The sequence below is a fragment of the Fukomys damarensis genome, unplaced genomic scaffold (assembly GCF_012274545.1).
Source record: "Fukomys damarensis isolate Sample0158 unplaced genomic scaffold, DMR_v1.0_HiC HiC_scaffold_16, whole genome shotgun sequence".
In the NCBI taxonomy this organism is placed as follows: Eukaryota; Metazoa; Chordata; class Mammalia; order Rodentia; family Bathyergidae; genus Fukomys; species Fukomys damarensis.
In genome coordinates this window covers 119,337,429-119,358,846 of record NW_022900928.1, presented here as the reverse complement: position 1 = coordinate 119,358,846, position 21,418 = coordinate 119,337,429, and the positions used below count along the sequence as shown (strand labels likewise).

Sequence of the window (21,418 nt, the reverse complement as noted above, 5' to 3'; positions counted from 1 at the left end):
GCCGGAGGCCGGGTCAGGCTCCGGAAGGAAGGGGTTGGCCGGCCAGGAAGTCTTTGGGCCCGGATAATTTCCTATAGCCCTGTTTACCCGCGGGCCGTGGGGCCAGTTTGAGGCCCCCTCTGGGTCTCATCCTGGCCTGAGTTGAACCTGCTTACCTCTGTCCTAAGCTGGTTCTGCCCTGTGGTCCCCCAAAGATCCTCTTAGCTTCCTGGCTGTACTGTAGGGGTTTGAGAAACAACTTGTGTGTAGAGTGTAAAAGAAGGGGGGGAAAAGGAGAACTAAAATTTACCTATATCTCACTCCTGCATGGGTTACTAGGGCCACCTGGGGTGAGATGGGGTAAAAGAAATATATTCATCTCATGAATGTCTCTGGTTATGAGTTGAAACAATTTCTCCTTAGTAACACTGGGCTCAAATTCCTGGTTTACAACTTTCTGCTTTTCAGATGTGACTTACTGTCCTAGTTTGTCCCTTCCCCAAACACGCTCAATACACCTCTGCACCATAAATTCCTCTATATCATTTATGTGATATTTTTATGGTATAGCAGCATATTTACATAGAAATAAGTATATTCATGGTACATGAAACATTTGCCAAGTGCTTTGAATAGCTAACACCAGTCCATTTTACAGATGACTCAGGTTAAATAACACATCAAACTAAGGATACAGCTACTAAGTAGTGAAGTCAGGAATCAGACCCATGGTATGGGGTCTTTCTGCATGGATATTGCTGTCTTCTAAATGCAAAATACGACGTGGATAAGACAGGTATTGCATTTAAACCCCACGACCCCTGGGAGATAGGTGTTATTCTTATCCTATGCATAGATGAAGAAGCGGCTTGAGAAGGTAGGACCTGCTGGACTCGTGTGTACTTCTCCCACCTGTCTTGCCTTTTTGTTGACCCTGAGTTCTCCTCCTCCAGGACTCGATACATCAGCACAGAGCTGGGCATCAGGCAGAGGCTGCTGGTGGCGGTGCTGACCTCACAGGCCACGTTGCCCACGTTGGGTGTGGCAGTGAACCGAACGCTGGGGCACCGACTAGAGCGAGTGGTGTTCCTGACAGGCGCGCGGGGCCGCCGGACACCATCTGGCATGGCAGTGGTGACGCTGGGCGAAGAGCGGCCCATCGGGCACCTGCACCTGGCGCTGCGCCACCTGCTGGAGCAGCATGGTGACGACTTTGACTGGTTCTTCCTAGTGCCTGATGCCACCTACACCGAGGCGCACGGAGTGGCACGCCTAACTGGCCGCCTCAGCCTGGCCTCCGCTGCCCACCTCTATCTAGGGAGGCCCCAGGACTTCATTGGCGGAGAGCCTACCCAAGGCCGCTACTGCCACGGAGGCTTTGGGGTACTGCTGTCGCGCACCCTGCTCCAGCAGCTGCGCCCCCACCTGGAAGGCTGCCGCAATGACATCGTCAGTGCACGCCCTGACGAGTGGCTGGGACGCTGCATTATAGATGCCACCGGGGTGGGCTGCACTGGTGACCACGAGGTGGGAAGATAAGCCTCCTCACTGGCACCTCCTGGCTGAGCTTGCCCTCTTCTTCTGAGGGCAGAGGGGTGGTTCAGATACAGGCCTGGATTTCCATGCCAGTTATTTTCTATCCCTGAGACCTTAGATAAATTAATAAATCTGACCTTCAGTATTATGCATTCAAATGGAGACCATTATCACTCAGGATTGTTATAAGAATTAGAGAAAATAAGGGAACTTTTCACCATGTTCATTGTTAGTCTTTATTTTATTTGAGCCTGACAGCTCTGAGACATTGCATGTCTGTTTCACAGATGAGCTGGCAGAGGCTTGTCCATGCTCAAAACGGGTCACTTAAGTAGACATAAACCCAAAGAAATCTGACTCCAAATCCACAGTGGGTTGTAGGATGAGGAGATGATACACTATGAAATAAGGGGGAAGTTAATATGTCATTCTTCCAATAATGGACCCTTTCTCTTCTCCCCCCCAGGGGGTACACTATAACTATCTGGAGCTGAGTCCTGGGGAGTCCGTACAGGAAGGGGATCCTCGGTTCCGAAGTGCCTTGACAGCCCACCCTGTGCGTGACCCTGTGCACATGTACCAGCTGCACAAGGCTTTTGCCCGAGCCGAGCTGGAACGCACATACCAGGAGATCCGGGAGTTGCAGGTATGACCTGGGTTTGTGGGCGCGGAGAATGAAATGAGTGGAGATAAGGGGGAGCAGGGTTTGATGTCTCAGAAGTCCCAGGAAACAAAAAGTTAATGCTAGAATCCAGAACAAACTTGCTGTCCAGTCCTGATTCAGCCTCTCTGAAGAGCCTCCCAGAAATGCCTCTTTTAACTTTCAAGCTGGCTCCGTTTGCAGAAAGGATGGGTTGAGGCCCTGGGTGGGCAGAAGTTGGCAAGGTACCTACTGCCATCCCCAGCCCCCCAGCTGTGTGCTCTGCCTTGCTCATGACCTGTTTCTCCGGTGCAGTGGGAGATCCAGAACACCAGCCATCTGGCTGCTGATGGAGAGCGGGCCGCTGCCTGGCCCGTGGGCATCCCAGCACCATCCCGCCCTGCCTCCCGCTTTGAGGTCCTGCGCTGGGACTACTTCACAGAGCAGCATGCTTTCTCCTGTGCTGATGGCTCACCTCGCTGCCCACTTCGTGGGGCTGATCGGGCTGATGTAGCTGATGTCCTAGGGGCAGCCCTGGAAGAACTCAACCGCCGCTACCACCCAGCCCTGCGACTCCAGAAGCAGCAGCTGGTTAATGGCTACCGACGCTTCGATCCAGCCCGGGGTATGGAGTATACACTGGACTTGCAGCTGGAGGCACTGACCCCTCAGGGTGGCCGCAGACCCCTCACCCGCCGGGTTCAGCTGCTCCGGCCGCTGAGCCGAGTGGAGATCTTGCCTGTGCCCTATGTCACAGAGGCCTCACATCTCACTGTGCTGCTGCCTATGGCTGCAGCTGAGCGTGACCTGGCCCGTAACTTCCTGGAGGCCTTTGCCACTGCAGCCCTGGAGCCTGGTGATTCAGCAGCCTTGACTTTGCTACTACTATATGAACCACGCCAGGCCCAGCGGGCAGCCCATGCAGATGTCTTTGCACCCATTAAGGCCCATGTGGCAGAGTTGGAACGGCGTTTTCCTGGGGCCCGCGTGCCTTGGCTCAGTGTGCAAACAGCTGCACCCTCTCCACTGCGCCTCATGGATCTACTCTCCAAGAAGCACCCACTGGACACACTATTCCTGCTGGCCGGGCCAGACACGGTGCTCACACCTGACTTCCTGAATCGCTGCCGAATGCATGCCATCTCTGGCTGGCAGGCTTTCTTTCCCATGCATTTCCAGGCCTTCCACCCAGCTGTGGCTCCACCACAGGGACCCTGGCCACCAGAGCTGGGTCGTGACACAGGCCGCTTTGATCGCCAGGCAGCCAACGAGGCCTGCTTCTACAACTCCGATTATGTGGCTGCTCGAGGGCAGCTGGCAGCGGCCTCAGAGCAGGAGGAGGAGCTGCTGGAAAGCCTGGATGTGTATGAGCTATTCCTGCGCTTCTCTAGCCTGCACGTGCTGCGGGCAGTAGAGCCGGCACTGCTGCAGCGCTACCGGGCCCAGTGGTGCAGTGCACGGCTCAGTGAGGACCTGTACCACCGATGCCGCCAGAGCATGCTTGAGGGCCTTGGCTCCCGAACCCAGCTCGCAATGCTGCTGTTCGAACAGGAGCAGGGCAACAGTACCTGACTCCGCCCTGAGCCCCTGCACCCTGGCACAACCTCACCCTGCCCCATTCCTCCCCAACAACCTAGAGCCACATACCAGCCTCGCAGGACAGGGCTGGCCACAGCCTCAGATCCCAGGGCAGCCCACTGGTCCCCTAACTCTGGTTTTGTGGGCCCAGGAGCTCAGGACTAGCCTTGGGGGAGGTGCCCCCAGAGCCACCCCTTCTTGCCCCAAGCCCAGTCTTCCTGTCCCCTTGACGCTGCTGATTCAGGCTGTGGCCTCCGTGTATTTATGCAGTATAGTCTGCCTGACGCCAGCCATGCCTCCTGGGGTTTTATCCTGGGGGCTGGGCTGCAGATGAATTGTTGGAGAATGGGGGACCTGAGAGAAGAAGGGGGCACCTCCCAACTTCTCCCTTCTAGACCCCAATGAAGCTCCCTGTCTTTAATAAACTGGCTGTGCGCAGACTGGTGAATTCAAGTCTTTGAAAGGTAGGCATGGGGTGGGGGGAGGGTTGACTCCAAGGGTGGAGGTGCCCAGCACATGCTGGGTCATATACACACACACACACACACACACACACACACACACACACACACACAGTTCTTTATGCCTCTTTATTCCCAATTTTGTCAGCACTTTATAAAACCAGTCTGGAGAGGGAGAGGCCTGAGAAGCCTCCTTTTCCATCCCCCAAAATCAGCCAAGGTCTGAAAGGTCTGGCTGCTCCCTGTGGAAGGGACTCGGGCTGGGGTTAGTGCAGGGGGAGCTGAGAGCTGAGCCAGGCTGGCTGGGCCACTCTCTCTCCCTGCTCAGAGGGGAGCTGGCCCTGGAGAGGGGGACGTAGGATCAGCCCAGCACACCTGACTCCTAGGGGCTCGCCCTCTCCTGCTGACGTTTGGCTGGGACCCTGGCCTTCCCTGAATCACCCACCCTGGCCCACCCACCTTCTACATCTGTACCCCCCCACCCTATCTGCCCTAAGTATATACAAATGTACAGAGAGTTCCATCCTGCCAGGGTGGGCTCTAGCTCCACCTCCCTCTCCTTCCCTCCTTCCCCTCCACAGGAGCCCATGGTCTGCAGCACTCCTTGGGTATCAGCCTGGGAGTGGGGAGTTTGGACAAGGAGGACCCTTGTGCAGAGAAGCTGGGGCAAGGGTCTTGTGAGAGCCAGAGCTGAGTGCTGGCTGGCAGTGAGCACCACCCTTTCCCCTCAGCCCCGGGCTGTCCCGGGCCTTCTGTCCCATGAGCAGGAGAGAAGCTGGGGGTCCGGAGAGGGTCCCAGACTCCTGGGTCCTCTGACACAGCACTATCCTAGCAAGCGAAGTCTTCAAAGAGGCCTCCTGGGGGGCCATGAGGGTGGTGGTGATTGGGGAGCAGGCTGCTGGCGCCCCCACCTTCAGCACAACCCCGGCTCGGACAGGGACTCTGCAAGATGAAGGAGTGGAATTAATTCAAGCAGTGCCCCCAGGCCTCACAGGGGCCTTTCCCAGTCTCCTGGGGCCCCAGCAGGTTATTTCAGGAACTCTAGGGGTGTTCAGCCCTGGGAAGAGGGTCTGCAGAGCACTTCCTTACCTGCTCCTTCAGCTCCTGCAGCCCCAGAGTGGAGATGCCTCCAGTGGAGGTCCTCAGGGGTGTCTTGGGCCGCCGCCATACCCGCTTCAGTCGGTCCCAAGATACCTTGAGGGGCAGGGGGAGGACAGCAGTGGGCTCAGGAAGGGAGGGCCTTAGCCAGCCCAGCTCACAGGACTTGATGCCCAGCAATCCTGCATCATTCCAGCTCAGCCCCAACAGGAGCCTGCACTGCCCGCCTGCATTTCCCATACTCCCAGCTCCTGCTCCCTTGCCTCATAAATGTAGTCCAGGATCTCCAGCAGTGTGAGGATGCTGGCTCCAATGAACAGGCCCATCTGTCCCCCGAGGTCTCCTGGGGAGCAGGAGGGCAGGGTCAGGGGGGCAGGCTGAGCTGATCCACCCAGGGCAGTGAGGAGGGGCCTGGTCTCACCCAGCAGGGCTGACAGGCCATAGGCCGCTCGCTGCTCCATAGCTTCAGAGGTCAGGGCCTCGAAAAAGACATCCAGGACCAGGAAGTTCTCCCTGTGGAGACAGGAAGAGGGCATCCATGTGGAGCTGCTCTTCCGAAAGAGGCTGCTGACAGGCCTCCCATGCCTGGCACATCCTAATGTGAGCTCCCTATGTTCCGGGGAGCTGGTAACCAGCCCCTTAGACTCCCTAGGCTATGCTGGGGGGCAGCCCCAGATGTGTGCTGCCTTTATAATTTGACTCCTGCCAGCAAGCACCAACAACCACTACTTTGCCTCATGGTTCAACCCTTCTAGAGCCTTCAGAGGCTCCCTATTGCCCATCAGTCCACTCTAAAATTCAGTGACTTTTTACCCAAACTGCTTTCCTCTCAGCTTCTCTCCACACAGCCTTCCCAATGCCCCAGCTCATCCCAGCACCACCTATCCATCTAAGTGGGATGCCTCCTCTCCCTTCTCTCAAACTCAAAGACCCACTGGGGCCTGTGAATCAGCACTATGCTTTCCAACATGTCTCATTCACAAACTGTGTGTTGGTTTTGTATCATAGTCATCTGTCCCCGTGAAACCCAGCACTGGGCCTGATGCACAGATTGTGCTGAGCATTTGCTGATCGGCTGCCAGGTACCAGACTCAAGGCTCAGTGTGGCCCTTCTGGTTCCTCTCCCCTCCCACCCTCCTGCTCTCCCTCAGCATGTCATTCGCTCTGTGTGCATTTAACTGCTCCATAGGTTGCTGGGAGAGAGACCTAAAAAAGATCCTATGTAATGGGGTCCATGCAATGGCAGAGATATGTACAAGGTGCTGTGGGAGCTTATGGGAAAGGCTGTGGGCCAGAAGTGCTCCCCTAGAGGTGGCGCAGGATGTGACATGAAGGATAGGAAGGTAGAAGAAAATGATTACAAGTGACATTCCTGGAAGAAGCCCCATCATGCACAAAGACGAACCCACACCCAGTTACCACCTTGCACCAGACACACACACACACACACACACACACACACACACACACACACCACAGGCCGCAGCACATACCGTATGTAGGTCTCGTTGCGGTTGTACTTCCTTGCCAGGTATCGGGCTGAGCCCCTATTGGGGATCCTGACCATGGAGATTTCTTTCCCATAACGGGTCAAATTGCAGGGGGTAGGGCAGAAGCATGGCCCCTCTGAGCCCCCGCTTAGGGAATCTGCAACACAGAGGCACCAACTGCAATGGGGGAGAGAGGCCATGGACCCACTAGCTGCAGGGAGGGGCCGTGGGGGCTGTATGGAGGCAGGCATGTCCTTCAAAGAGGACACTGGCTTAGGGTCCCCTGGACCAGCTACAGACTATCCTGGAAGGCAGGACCTTCACAGGCTTACCCTTCTGCACCCAATCCCCAGGGACAGGGAGGTCCTGTGGTTCAGAGCAAGATCAGAGCTGATCTGCCAGAGCTAGTCAGCCACATGAGGCCTCAGACACAGGAAGAGGCAGGGAGAGGATTCTGGGATGGATGGATGGATGGATGGATGGATGGATGGATGGATGGATGGATGGAAAAACAAGTGACAGGTGAGATTCAGACATTCTGTTGTGGGCTTCTCTGTGCCCCTTCAAATCCATTCTCCACCCACTTCCACCTTGCTCCACTCCCCAGGATGGTGGCTAATGCTTCCCCTGGTCTCTCTTGGTTCCATAGTTCTCCCTATGGAAGAGTGGAAGAGTGAAGACTCCCTGGTGTTCTTAATTCTGTGGACTCTCAATCCCTTCGGGCTCTCTTTCTTTCTTTCATTTTTAGTCATATTGGGGATTGAACCCAAGCTCCTTGCATTGAGCTACATCCCCAGACCTTTTTGTTTTATTTTTAGACAGGGTCTTGCAAAGTTTCTCAAGCTAGACTCAAACTTCCAGTCTTCCTTCCTCAGCTTCCCAGAGTCCTGGGATTGTAGGATGCACCACTACACCCAGCTCATCTGCTCCTGCATCGAGCACTCTCACTCACCTGTCTGACAGGTGCGGGTAGTGCAGGGCATGGAGAGAGTCTGGGTGTGCCTGATGCCTCAGCATCTCAAGTCCTCATCCCCAGGACCCCATCACATCTGGATTACTGAAATAAGCTCATCGTAGCCACTCTGAGTCCTAGCCACACCACAATTATCACACTCACCTATGGAAAATCAGATGACTTTCCCACCTTGCCTTAAGCCTTTGTTGGCTTCCCAGGGCCTCCCTCTTCTCCTCCTCCCCTGCTCCCTGCCTCCAGCCACACCAGTCTTTCAGGGCCCTACACAAAGCACACTCTGTCTGGCCACCAGATCTTTATCATACAGTTTCCACCACCTAAAACATGTCCCCCTTTACACCTGGCTGATTCTCATGCACTCTTCAAGCCACAGCTGATATGTCACTTCCTCTAGGAATCCTCTCTGCCTTCCCTGGTGGGTCTGTAAGCCCCTTCCTGGGGTCTCATAGCACCTCTAAATTTCCCTATCCAAAAACTACCACACAGCTGTTTACCATAGCACAGCTGTCCACAGCCCTGCTGGGTTATACACACTATAAGGGTAGGGCTCTTGTTCCTACTCTCAACTCAGCACCCAGCACAGACTGTAAAGATCTGGACAACAAATAAATCAACCAGTAGACGGATGGGTGGATGGATGGATGGATGGACAGATGAAATGCAAATCAGGTGAGACCTATGAACAGACGGGGGCGTGCCTTACCCACAATTATAACCAGCAATGCATTTTTCCTGAGACCAAGAGAGAAGTCATTTTGCTTTCTCAGAGAGGGTGAGCTCACTGGGTAAGTCGAGATGCAAAGCCCAGTCCTTCAGTCCCAGTCCTGGGTTCTCTGCTCCCTCCCCTCCCCACTGCAGTCCCCACTTACCCAAATGTCTGCACCTGCAGAGGTCCTCAGACCCCTGAGGTATGGGATAAGGTCAGCCCCCAGGAAGAACCCTCCAGGGAGAGACTGGAAGGAGGGGAGCCAGGACAAGGAGAAAGGTACAGAAAGAGAAGTGATGGGGAGGAAGGGAAAGGGGAAGACAGCACGGACCCAGTGTGTGGTCGGCACACTCTATGTAGATATTTGGCGGGCAGATGGTCTCATTGCCTGAAAGGAGAGAAGATGACTCCTGGAATCAATCTATGGTCCCTACCCCTCTCCCTCACCACACAACCAAGTGTGGGCATGCACATAAATGTGCATGTCTGCACACACGCAGAACAGAAGAACTTATACACCCTCATGCATATATGCATGAAAACCTAGGCATCCTAACATCTACACACATACGCATTTGTATGTGCATATCTGAGTGCATGCACACAAACTCCAAAAACACACAAGCACACACACAAGTTATGCATGCATGCATTCCCAGATGCAGCTCTGAAAGCACACATAAAACCCCAAACGTCTATACAAGAACACTCACACAGGCGTAGACATGCACACCTGTACACATGCACTTGCCCGAGCACATAGCAGAGCTCTGCCCCTGGAGGGCCTTGAGCCCAGCAGAGCCACAGAGGACTGGCCAGGCGTGGGTGCCCACCTGGCATGTGCACCATCCGGCAATGGCAGCGCTGGAGCACGGCCTCTTTTTCACAGCGCAGCCGGCAGGCAGACACACTGTAGGCTGAGTAGCCCTGCAGCTCAGGTTCCCCGAGTTCACTCTCAGCCCGGCAGTTGCCCCAGGGCTGGGGCAGATAGGTCAACTGCAGAGATGGAGCAGGAGATCAAAGCTGGGAGTCCCACCCAGCTGTCACCACCCAGCCCCAGCAAGGGTCATGGGGGCCATTAATTTCTGGACTAAGGGTCTGGTCAGCAACCTCAGAGCACAGTGGCCCAGCCCTCTGCCCAACCAGGGCCAGCAGGGGGCGCTCACCCGCTGCTCCTGACAGGACACGAATGTCTGAAAGCCAGGAGACACACCAAACCCCAGCTGGTGGATGTAGGGTGGCTCCTCCTGGCTATGGATCTGCACCCGGATGCCTGCTTCAAATGACGTCTCATCTGCACGGCAGAGATGAGGGCCTTTGGAGACCCGTCCCAGGCAGAGGGCCCAGGCCCCTGTCCCCAGGCTGGCCCTTGACCCTTTCCCATGTGCATACTTGTCTCCCTCCAGATGGGCAGGTACTCCTCCTGCTGAATGTCCAGCATGATCTCCAGGCCACTGCCCATGCCCCCAGCCCGGCTGGGCAGTGAGCTCTGTGGATCTGCGTTGAAGGTGTAACATTTCCCATAGCGAGTATAGACCTGGGTAGGGGGCAAATAGAAGAAAGGGCTGAGACAACTCCAAGCTTCCTTGCCCCACCAGAGGTCACCCCTGCCCAATATCCAAGGAACTAATATAAAGCCCAGGTCTCAGCCAGACATGGAGGTGCACACCTAGGATCTCAGCACTCAGGAGGCTGAGGCAGGAGGATTAGGAATTTGAGATCAGCCTAGACTACACAGTAAGACTTTGTCTCAAAACTAACAAAAGGAAGGAAGGAAGAAAGAAAGGGGGAAAGAAGGAAGGAAGGATAAATAAATAAAATGAATTCCTCCATCTTTTCTACTGGTTTCCTCCCTTAAATGATTTTAAAAGGCAGTTCCAACTTGCAGTGTATCATTGGCAGGACTCCTGATATTTTCCCAAATCCCAACCCTCTACCACAAATCTCCTTGAATAAAGGGCCCCATCATGGCTACTCAAATTTTCCAAGTTAGGATCCCTGAAATCTCCATCTCAGCCCCACATCAATCCAACAGATCATCCTGAGTCAGTATCCTTCTAAAAGAACCCATTTTTCTTCCATGCCCAGTGAATCCCCACCCATTCCACTACCATCTCCTCCTAGCCAGCCTCCCTCTTACCACTGTCCCTCCATTCTCTGTACAGCAGCCAGAATCAAGTCATACACCAGCCTTTACTACCTGTATCCCATGCTGTCATGTTGTAAACCTCAAATATACACAAGAAAAATTTATTTATTTATTTATTTTGCAACAGGGTTTCACTATGTGGTTGAGACTGATCTGGAAATCACTAGCCCAGGCTGGTCTCAAACTCACAGTGATCCTCTTGCCTCAGCCTCTTGAGTGCTGGGATTAGGCGTCAGCCACCATGCTTGGCTTGAAATTTTTATTTTTAAAACCAACAGTGGCTTCCCATTTTCAAGAAGGGGAAGTCACATCCCTTCCCTAGCCTGAAAGTCATGTGAAGCAGGGCATGGTGGCACACACCTGTAATCCCAGCATTCAAGAGGCCAAGGCCGAAGGATCACCATGGGGCCAGCCTAGAATACACACAGTAGTGAGTTCAAGACCTGCCAACTACATAGTGAGACCCTGCCTCAAAAAACACACAAAAAAGAAAAACATCTCTGTGTAATGTGACCCTTGTCTGCCTTTCCTCTTCAGCCTCTGTTGCTGTCCTTCCTCTTCTGGAATGCACCCACCCCATATGTCTCTGTCTCTGTATCTCTCTGCTGTCTCTGTATATCGCACACCCGCGCGCGCAGACACACACACACACACACACACACACACACAGAGCGTCAGTTTGTGTCACCCTCAGACATGTATACCCATGTTGAGTTTGTTGGCCTGCTCAAGCTACTTATCAAGACCCTAGATGATCTCGTTCATTTACTTGTCTCCTTGTCTACTGTGCGCCTCTGCTGACTGGTGTGAGTGTACAGGGGCAGCAACCTGTCTGGGGTCCCCCGCACCTGCCCTAAAATGGGCGGGACACTAACAAGCAGTTGCTTCCTCTCTGCGCAGAGTTCTCTCGAATGGACGCCAGATGGCGCTGACGCCCCGGATATGGAAGCGGCGGCTCGGGCTGGAGGTTCAGCCGCCCCCTGGAGTTGTAGCAGCTGGGGTGGGAAAGCGGTTGCGGGAGAAGCGGATTCTAGTTTCCTCTTCCAGGGTCACCCTACAGAGACGAGCCCCTGGGTCAAACCCATCACAGGCAGCACCTTCCCTGGAGGTAAAGGGTCAGCGCACTCAATCACGAGCCCGCGCTCCCCCACCCCGCTCCTTGGGAACACGTCCACACTGCAAAAGCCAGGCGCAAAGCGGCAAGCTGCGTTGGGAGGAGAGCTCCTGATGGCCAGGCTGCAGACGGAGAGGCAGAAGGCAGAGGGCTGGGGTGAGGGCAGCGGACCGGCAGAGATCTGAGAACAGAGGGTCCTGGGTGCTAGGTTGAGTTCTCCAGCGACGCGGCTGCGGTGCTCCAGGAACCACGACCCGGTCCTGCCCCGCAGGAAGTTCTTCCATGACCAGCTACCCTGCCTGTATCCCTAACACAAGCACACACGCGTGACAAGCACCCGGGAGTTTACAAAAGGGCGACGTTCACTACTGGCCTGTCTCATCCACGCAGCAACTCTGGTCTCAGATTGGTTTAATTATCTCCGGAGGAGGACACTGTGCCCAGAGAGGTGAAGTTCCTTACCCCGAGTCACACAGCTAGTGAGGAGAGGTGGGCCTCATCTGGCAGTCACAAGGCTCCAGCTGTTCCCACAATCATCCATGGCTGCCCCCTCCTCGAGACAGCTGCCTCCTGGCCCACCCAGAGGAAATAAGGCAGGATTGCCCACCGCCCTCCCCTGACCCTTCCTTCTCCTACTCCTCTCTCCCTTCCGTTCCACCTCCGTTGCCTCTCCTCTCCATATCTACTGCTTTTCAATTTCTGGCTTATCCTCCTGCAACCTCCGGGTGCATGTCCTTGATCCCCAGAGGGGTCATCCAGCCCCATCTCTGCGCCCCCTGCTGTGTGTCACACTGCGTGTGGCAGCCAGGGGTGGGCAGGGCAGATACCTCCAGAGCCCCTGCTGTGCCACAGGCAGCATGCAAATACATGCTCAGCGTGCTCTGCCCACTAGACCTTCACAACCCTGTGGGGCTGCAGTCGGTATCTCCCCATTCTACAGATGAGGAAGTCAAATCGGAGCTCAGAGAATGAGGCTGATTTCCCATCATCTGCAAGAGGAATGGTGCTCCGACTCCAAGGTGAGCACAGCTCACCGGAGGACCTCTTTAAGCATAGGTGCCGATTTGTCAGATGGGTGGAGGACAGGGCGAGATGCTGTGTTTCAGACAACCTGCTGACCCTCAGTCACTGGGAGTAGGAAGGCAGAGACCAAGGGACAGGAGGCCAGCAGGACAGCCTGAGCTTAGACCTGTGTTCTGGACATGTCCCCAAGGCAGGGGAACCCAGAGGTGGGCTGGCTGTGAGATTCCCGGGTCTCTGGTGGGGTGGAAAGGCAAGTGGAGGGAATATCTGACTATATGCAAACATCTCACAGGACCCGACCTTTCTATTTGGGGCCAAGACGCTGGAATCAACTCTCGACAACACAGCCAGTTCGGAGGCCACACTCCAGTTGAGGGGCTAAGAGAGGCCCCGGATGGTGGAGTCCCAGGTTTTGAGCTGCTCTCAAATGTCCCCTTGCCACTTTGCCACTGCCAGACAACACTGTGGTGTCCTCAGAGCTCACCCTCACTGCAGGTCTGTCAACTTCCCGGGGCCAGGAGCCCTGCTTCCTTCTCATCCACCAGAGCCCAACAAGATTTCCAGAAAGAGGTGTGAAGAGGGGAAGGGAGGCAGACACGATCAAACACCCTACCTTATATCAGACCACACCATAGGTGCTTTTTTTGCAGCGGGGGGTGAGACTATGTAGTTGAGACTGACCTGGAACTCACTATGTAGCCCAGGCTGGTCTGGAACTCACATTGATCCTCCTGCCTATTGATTTTTTTTTTTTTCTCTTTTTGGCCCAGGCTGGTCTGGAACTCACATTGATCCTCCTGCCTCAGCCTCCCAAATGCTGGGGTTACAGGTGTGCACCACCCTGTCCGGCTCCATAGGTGCTTTTGATCTATTTTTCCCTTTGAACCTCCCAGAAATCACATGACATATTGTTCCCCAGTTTTTGTCTTTCAGTACTGGAGATTGAACCCATTGCCTTGGTGCTGCACTACATCTCTAGCCACACCCACACCCAACACACACTTTGTTTTCAGATAAAGTCTCACTAAGTCACTAAATTGTCCAGATTAGATTTGAATTTGCAACCCTCCTGCCTCAGCCTCCCAGAGTGCTGGGGTTACAGACAGACACCAGCACATCTGGGTTGTTGCCCTCCTGATAAGATGACTGAAGCTCAGAGATAGAAAATGACTTGGTTAACACAGCACATGGCAAGTGATGATAAGCTGAGATTCAAACAGAATGGAGCCAGATGGGGAAACACGGTTGTGCTTACAAGATACTGGCAGGTGCTTCTCACAGGAATGAGTTGGAAGCTCCTGGTCTGGGGTGGGGCATGAGTTTACCTCCAACAGTTCCACGCAGGCATCCATTAGGGGACACTGAGCCAGCCCCGTGCAGGATGGAGTGAATCCTGGGCCTGGGAGGGCATCATTACCTGCCACAAGTGACCTCACGCTGGTTGTGCACTGAGGCAGCGGGTGACACAGAGAGGTGGGTGGAAGTAGTTAAGGTCTGAGGGATGCTGAAGGGGATGGACAGGCCAGACTGGCTGGACCAGCCCACCTGCACATCTTGGGTCAGGCCCTACTGCTGGGCAGAGCACAGCGTTGCCCCGGAGACAGTCCCTGGCCCAGGCAGTGGCGGTGAAGCCGCCAGCTCCTAAGTGGCAGAACTTCGGTGGCAGCACAGCCCACAGCTTCTTCCATGGAGACGGCACGACTGCTCAGCCACAGGGCCCCACTGGCGTCCATGGCTCTCTCCCCACAGACTGGCCCAGAAGTCAGTGTGTGTGCAGGAGTTGAGAGTCCAGGGCCCAATTACAGACAGGGGAGAATCCCGGGCCAAGCGTGGTCTGTCGCCATCTCGGGCCCTCCCTTCCCTGCCTTGGCTCCCAGGCCTATCCTTCTGGTTCTAGCCAGACCATGTGGCCCCCAAAGCCACCTCTGGACCCAGGGTGGACAGCTTCCGGGCAGGACACCCTTGGATTCCCTCCACCAGCGTCCTTCTCGGATCACCTCTCCCACTTAAGCGCTGGCCCAGAGCCCGGCTGGATCTCCAGCATGTTTCCTGACCCCAGCTTGTCTCTCTAGCGCTTCTCTATCTGCCTGGCTTACCCTTCCCTGGCACCTGATCGATTGTCCCTCTGGACTCTGTTTCTCTGCCCTGACCCTCTGTTGACCTCTCCATTCCCCTGCCTCTGTCTTTTTCTCCATGTCCCGGATGTCCCCTGTCCTCTCTCGTCTCTGTCCCTTGCCTTCTGCCTCTCTACGCCACTTGCCTTCTTTTGAGTCCACCCCTTAGTCTGGTCACCCAGTCTCTTTCTCTTGTCCCCTCCTAGACTGTTCCTTGGGTCTGACATCCTCCCCTGCAGGTGACCCCTTCTTCTCCCCCCACCCTCTGGATCAGGAGTTGGGGGAGGTCTTTCCAGGGCTTGGTCCCCTGAGCGATAGCTGCTCTCGGCCCCCTGAACTCCGTCTGTCCACAGCTCCCATTTCCCCAGACGGCTCTCCTGGCTGGCCGGCTTTTTCCCTGAGCCTTCCCAGTCCCTGTCCTCCTAGAAAGTCACAGAGCCCACAGGGTTAAGAGGCAATTAGAAGGGCCAGAGCTCAGAGCTGTGGGGGAAGAAGAGGCACCCTGGGCCTCCAGGAGATAAGAAGCAGCCAGGAGCAGTGAAGACAGGGTCGGGCTAATCCCAGAGCTAATCTGCAGCCTGGGCTTTATCTCCACTGCCTTCTGGGCACCCTGCTTCTGCCAAGACCCTTGCACCTCCCTTCCACACCACTTTTCCATGGCAGCCCCATCTGCCAAATTCCAGCAGCCCCTCCTGTGATGGCACCTCCATGCCTCTCCCTGGAACAAACTCTCTTTAACCCTGCATTTCCCTGGGTTCCAGAGCAGGCCAGTGGAAGGGGACATGTCTTCATCCAGCCTAGACAGAGACTGTTACCCCAACATCAGACAACTCCTGAGCCCGGGCTTTATGGCATCCAGGTTCAAAGCCTCCTCCTCTATCTTCCCCAGGGGCAGAGGAAGGAAGATGACATCAGCCTAAAATGCCTGGGGGGTCTATGCTCAGTACAACCCCTCTTCATAGGAGGCTAAAACTAAAGCCTAGAGATAGCAAGGTCCATATGCAAGGGCACACACAGGAAAGGCACAAATTTAGACCTGGAAACCAGGCCATGTCCTCCACCAGCCTCAGCCACTTCCCTGGGAGTCAGCAGTCCTTGGTCCCAGCCCTAGCTCCACCACTGACTGACTGCCTGTGACATTGGCTAGTGGAGTGACTCGACTTCTCTAGAGCTCACCTTCCTCATTTGTCAGAAATTCCTTCTTCTTTCACAGAGTAGTTGTAAGTCTCCAAAGAGCATCTCTCATCTATGGCTCTCTCCCCCCAGATGGAAAGCCCAGCCTTACTTATCCCTGGGCCTTGCCCTTACTCAAGTCACTGGGATTTGGAGGCAATCATTGAATCTTTCTGGCCCTCTATTTTTCATCGGTATAGTGGGAATCAAAATAGAGACCCTCCAGTGTTGTTATAAAGAGATAATTTCATAACTTGTTTGCAAGAGACATTGCCCGAGTGCTTCTTCTATCTGGGGCAAAATCCTAAGTATTTTACATAAATCAACTCCTTAGTGCTCACAAAAATGACATGGAGGACTATTCCTATTGGACAGTTTTGTTGTTGTTGCTTTGTTTTGTTTTTGGTACTGGGCATCGAACTCAGGACCTTGCAGTTTTGAGACAGGCGGTGAAACCACTGAGCTAAATCCCTGACCCCCTATTGGGCAGTTTTATAGACAAGATCATGGAGGCACAGTGAGAGGAAGGCATCTACCAGGCTCACAAATGTGGCAGAGCAGAGGGGTAAGCAGGTTGGCCCAGAGTCTGCACTCACAGCCACAAAGAGAAGGTGCTCCAGGAACGGTGGGTGCCCAACCCTATTTAAACCACACCTATGTTTGTTGAGCCTGTAGAATGCACCAGGCACTGTATTCTATGCTGGGGACACACATGAGGGGAAGAGCATCTCTGTCCTCCAGAGGGAGTTTGTTGTCCAAAGGTGAAGGCATTCATTCATTCAAAAGCCTTCAGTGGGTATGATATGAAGCCCAGTCAGGGCCTCCATGGTGGAACAAGAGTTTGATTTGGCTTAGAGGGCCTAGGAGAGCTTCTTGAAGTAGACCCACCCATGATCCTGCAAGGGCATCAGATTATGCTACAGTCAAGACAAGGGGAGAATGTTCTCCCAGGAGGCCTGGTGCTGAGGGTGGGATGTTATGTGTATGTGTGTGTGGAGGGGGTGCTTCCCTACAACATGGCCAACACAACTTCCTGGTCTCTACTGAAACCCGTGTCTTTTGCAGAGCTACTTCCTGCCCAAGATGGGCCTAGGAAGCAACGGTCCTAGTGTTTGCTTAAATATGAACTGAGGACTGCGGTGGAAGGGAAGGAGGAGACTGACAAGGCCTCAGGACCCGGGTAAACAGTCAGATCTGTTCCTAGGCAGCCACAGTTTAGGCCTCAAACCCTAGAAAGTCAAATTTGCTGGCGAGAATGCTTTTAATTGGTAGCAAAGTCCTTCGCTGCCATTCTCGCCCCCTTCCCCCGTGCAAAGTTGTCTTTAGGAGTTCGGCTTACACAGGGGCGGAGCACACACCCGCTGCTGCCGGGCGGGCAGCGGGATTCCCTGCTCCCTGAGAGACTGAGGTAGTGGTGTGAGGTTAGGCGGGAGCCCACCAGGACCCCAACCCCAGGCCCGCCCCCTGCGCTGCAAACAGCCGGGGCAGCGCAGGCTGGACCCGCCCTAGGTCGCCGCCCCGTCCGCTCCCTCCCTCAGGGCAGGCATCCATCTCGGCTCAGCGCCCTCCCTCCGGCTCCTCGGGCGCCTCCCTCTACTCCCTGGGTTTACCTCATTTGCATTCCCCCAGCTCCCGGCTCCTCGGCAAAGTGACCTCCGCGCACGCAGAAGCTACAGAGGCTTCCACCGAGGAGGGAGACACGGTCGCCTGCCGCGGACAGGGAGGGGACGAGGGGGGCGGGAGCCCTGAGAGCCGGGCGAGGCTCTAGAGGGTAAGGATGCAGAGAGGGAGGTGGCCGGTGGGCCTGGGAACTGTCAAAAGCCTGGTGCTAGGGACTTGGGTGGGATTTGAACTCGCGACTTCAGATCCCCAGTTCGGCCGCCGAGAGACTTGGAGAGCAGGCCGAGGCCCAGGAAGCTGAGTTCTAAGAAATGAAACCGCTGCTTGGATCCCGGGACTCCCATCCACCTGGTTTCGCCCTCACCCCGGACCACCCCCTGGTGTGGGGCAGTGGCCCACGGGTCCCCAGCCCTCCTGGGGTCTGCCCAGCCCCCGGTCCCCGCTCCCTTGGCCCGCCAAGCCGCCTCCCCTCCCCCCGTTTGGTATTTACACCTTTCACACATTTGTAAGCTATTATCCTGTCCACGCTTAGTCACCGCTGAGCCAAGCGCCACGGATTTAGCTCCTTTAATCTTTCCTCCTAAATCAATCCTCCATTTCCCCTTAATCATCCCGTGGCTCCTCTCTGAACTCTCGCTGCTGCCTCGGCTGCCGCAGCCTGTGCATATCTCTCTGGAACTGCTCCCCCTGCAACCCAAAATGGGTGTCCCAAGGGCACGGTGAAGGTTTGGGGGGTGGGTCGGATTTCCAGCGCTGCCGGCCCCTAGCCTGGGAGCCAGGGAAAGTGCAGGATCCCCCCCAACACACACACAGATTCATGGAAAACACACAGCATCCTAACCCTTCTGTCGCCGGCCTCGGTCTCGGTCCTCTCCTGCCTCTCCCTCCCCATTCCCGCCCCAATCTGGAAGGGCTCTGAAGACCCTAAACCTCTACCATGATTTTCTAATAATAATAATAATAAACACTTGGCAGGGCTTCTCCCCTCCGGCCTCCCACCCATCGAGCTAGATGTCCTCCCCTGCCCAGCTGCTCCAGGGAGGCAGGACTCATAGCAGCGGGAAAGCCAGGGGACCCCTTCCGCCCCTGCTCCAGGTGGCTGTCGTCCCTACTGGACTCCCTCAGCTCACGTCACCTCCACTCGGTCCAGCAGAACCCACTGACTCAGGGGCCTCAGCGGAGCAGCGCAGAGGCCGGGCGTTCCTAGGGCTTCCCCGGACTCTTCCTGCCTCCGGGTTCCTGACCCTTTCTGTTCCCCTCCCGAGCGCACCTACCCCATGCTTGGACAAACAAACGAGGCAACCCTGCCCACATCCACCAGAGGGAGCAAATTCTTCCTGGCAAGCAAGAGGGCTGGGATAGGGGTCTAGAAAGGATCTCTGTTGGGGAGAAAGAAGAAGGACATTCCTGGAGGAGGGCGTTACGTGGGGGCCCTTTCCTCAAATGCTAATCAGCGTCTTCCGGCAGTGCCAGAAGAGGCTGAGCTGATAATGAGCCCCAGCTCGGGGCTGATTCCTGATTAATGAAGAGGCCGCGGGGCTGCTGAATGGGGCCAGGCGGGGCGCATCCCTCATGACCCTCCCCATTGCCCTTGCAGACCAGGCGGGAGTGACAGTAAAGGACCCTGACCTTCCCTGCGGGGCCAGCCTACCGGAATGCCCCGCCACCAGCACCACTGCTTAAGCCGTGAAGCAGAGAGTGCCCCCTCCAGGACAGCCTGAGGGAGGTCGGAGTAAGAGGTGGGCAGGACCAGTAAGTAGGAAGTGTTCGGCAGCCTGAGGTGTAGGCAGGCCTGGGTATATTTAAAATCAGGAAAAGCTGTTTGGAGATCAGCAAGATTTAGAGCATCTCTTGACAAGTGAAAGACCTTCCAACACGAGGCACCCTAAGATGGACCACAGCTAGGGGCAGTTGAGGGGTACCTGTCCCCTTCAAGACCTGTGGATCTGTAGTTCTCCTCAGACATGCTCTTCCCCATGGTGCCACCTCCCCAACCCTCCTGCCTGGCTCCTGAGGCAGAACCAATGAGCGCTGAACTAGACATGGAGCTAAATGCACTCAAGGTTTGTGCGTCAGGAGAAGATGGGACCAGACGTGGACAGAAGAGGGCTGGGCAGTGGATGAGGGTCAGAGTTAAGTTCATCTAGTAGGTAAGAGGCTTGGATGAACCTCAGCAAGAATGCCATCCCTTCTAGAGCTAAGGGGGCAAAGGGCAGCCCTGAGACCCTCAAACCCAGTGGTGCTGGGTCTTGACTCCATCCATGGCCAAGGAGAGGCAGGGACTGCCAGTACTGGCCAGAGCACACCAGGGAAGACAAGGGTCTAAGGAAGCTGGGCTGGGAGGAGGGGAATGCCGAAGGGCCCCCAGATTGGGAACTGGCAGCCAGAGTGAAGATGTGCTCCCCTAGCCTTGGAGCTGTCCTGAGTGGTGGCTGGGTAGGGCTGGGAGAGAAGGGAGGAGGGCAGGGAGGGGGATTGCCCAGCTGGAAGAGGCCTTGTCTAATTGTGCCTGATTAGTAGAGAGGAAGAGAGCAGGGCGAGTGATTAATAGTCACGGCAGTCACCAGCCTGTGGGGAAGGAGGGTCAGGAGGGGGAAGGAAGCCCAGGAGGCTAGAGGGGATGGGGACAGCCAGGCTCCTGTGGGGCCCTGGTCTCCTTCCCTTCAAGGGCTGTCTAGATCCAGGGGACCCCACAGAGCAGGGCTGGGTCCCGCCCTTCCCTCAAGAGCCTCCCCCAAGCCTCAATTTTACAGAGAGTGGAATGGAAGGGAAAAGACCAAGGTTATATCCGCACCTTGGAAGAAAAAGGATGTGATTACATTGGGGGTGTTTCTAGACACCCCGATGCCCCCCATCCCTAGACACAGGCCCCATCTTTAGCCCAATCAGGGACCTGGGCCCCCAGGGGAGACAGCCTGACTTCCAATCACAGCCCACTGTATGTCCCAGTCCCAGCTCTTAATTCCAGCCGTGCCCCAGCCAGGAGTCTGAACCTCATTGCTAGGATGGAGAGCTACACCGTCCAAGGGAGCAGACCCTGGCTACATGTGTGTAATCACAATGCAAATGCTCAGCAGCTACGTGTGGCCCATGACTACCATGTTTAGACAGCACAGGCCTGGGACATTTTCATCATCACAGCACGTTCCTTTGGCTGGCACTGACCTATAGAGTATGCAGAATATGTGTACACTCAGGACACATTGGCATAGAAAGGTATGAGCCTAGGGGCCACCAGGAAGGAAGACTGGGTGACAGAGAGCAAGATGATGCCAAAGGTGGGGTCAGAAACTAGCAGGCAGTGTTGAGAACAAGCAGGTTAAAGACAGCCAGGAGTTGGGTGGCAGCATTTGTGACAGCTGACACTTACAGAATGCATACTATGTGAGTGCCAGGCAATGTGCTAAGTTCTTTACAGGCGTCTTTTCAACCCTTACAACAACCCCAAATGTTTAAGTTCAAATACCCTATTTAGTGATTGCAGAAACTGTTGCTCGCAGAAGCATGTGTCCCCACACAGCTGAAAGGATAGAGCCAAGGTTCAAATCCACGCGATCAGGTGGCTCCAGAACTCACACCCCTGACCTCTCCAGTGTGTAGCTCTCCGATGAGAGGAGAATGCTGACGTTCAGAGCTACTCTTACATTCTTCAGCTAAAGACCTGAAATCTGGGAGAAAGAATGATTTCCACCTTCTAGTAAGTGGGCAGGCTGTGAGCGAGCTGCAGCAGGGAAAGTGGAGCTGGGGGCACCGGTGTACAGGGC

The 21,418-nt window shown here is 55.3% G+C and overlaps 2 protein-coding genes across 2 annotated transcripts in view; one reads left to right on the top strand and one right to left on the bottom strand.

Moving 5' to 3' along the window:
* The first annotated feature begins 852 nt into the window (after nt 1-852).
* Chpf (chondroitin polymerizing factor) lies at nt 853-4,168 on the top strand. Its single transcript, XM_010611819.3, has 3 exons — nt 853-1,506; nt 1,982-2,161; nt 2,471-4,168. The coding sequence occupies exons 1-3, from the start codon at nt 1,105-1,107 to the stop codon at nt 3,725-3,727; spliced, it is 1,839 nt and encodes a 612-aa protein (XP_010610121.1). The 5' UTR covers nt 853-1,104; the 3' UTR covers nt 3,728-4,168.
* A 153-nt stretch (nt 4,169-4,321) lies between these two features.
* The window catches only part of Asic4 (acid sensing ion channel subunit family member 4), a 21,693-nt gene continuing 4,596 nt past the window's right edge, over nt 4,322-21,418 (bottom strand). Inside the window, 9 exon segments of the mRNA XM_010611820.2 lie at nt 4,322-5,136; nt 5,284-5,388; nt 5,556-5,635; nt 5,714-5,805; nt 6,786-6,939; nt 8,793-8,849; nt 9,295-9,457; nt 9,628-9,755; nt 9,854-9,998. Of these exon segments, the coding sequence (XP_010610122.2) occupies nt 5,023-5,136; nt 5,284-5,388; nt 5,556-5,635; nt 5,714-5,805; nt 6,786-6,939; nt 8,793-8,849; nt 9,295-9,457; nt 9,628-9,755; nt 9,854-9,998 (1,038 nt within the window). The 3' untranslated portion in view covers nt 4,322-5,022.

Bases quoted from the DNA above. Each gene is read 5' to 3' on its own strand.
- Chpf (XM_010611819.3), top strand. From the start codon at position 1,105: ATGGCAGTGGTGACGCTGGGCGAAGAGCGGCCCATCGGGCACCTGCAC. The intron at 1,507-1,981 runs GTGGGAAGATAA...TCTCCCCCCCAG, and splicing joins GCTGCACTGGTGACCACGAG to GGGGTACACTATAACTATCT. The intron at 2,162-2,470 runs GTATGACCTGGG...TCTCCGGTGCAG, and splicing joins AGGAGATCCGGGAGTTGCAG to TGGGAGATCCAGAACACCAG.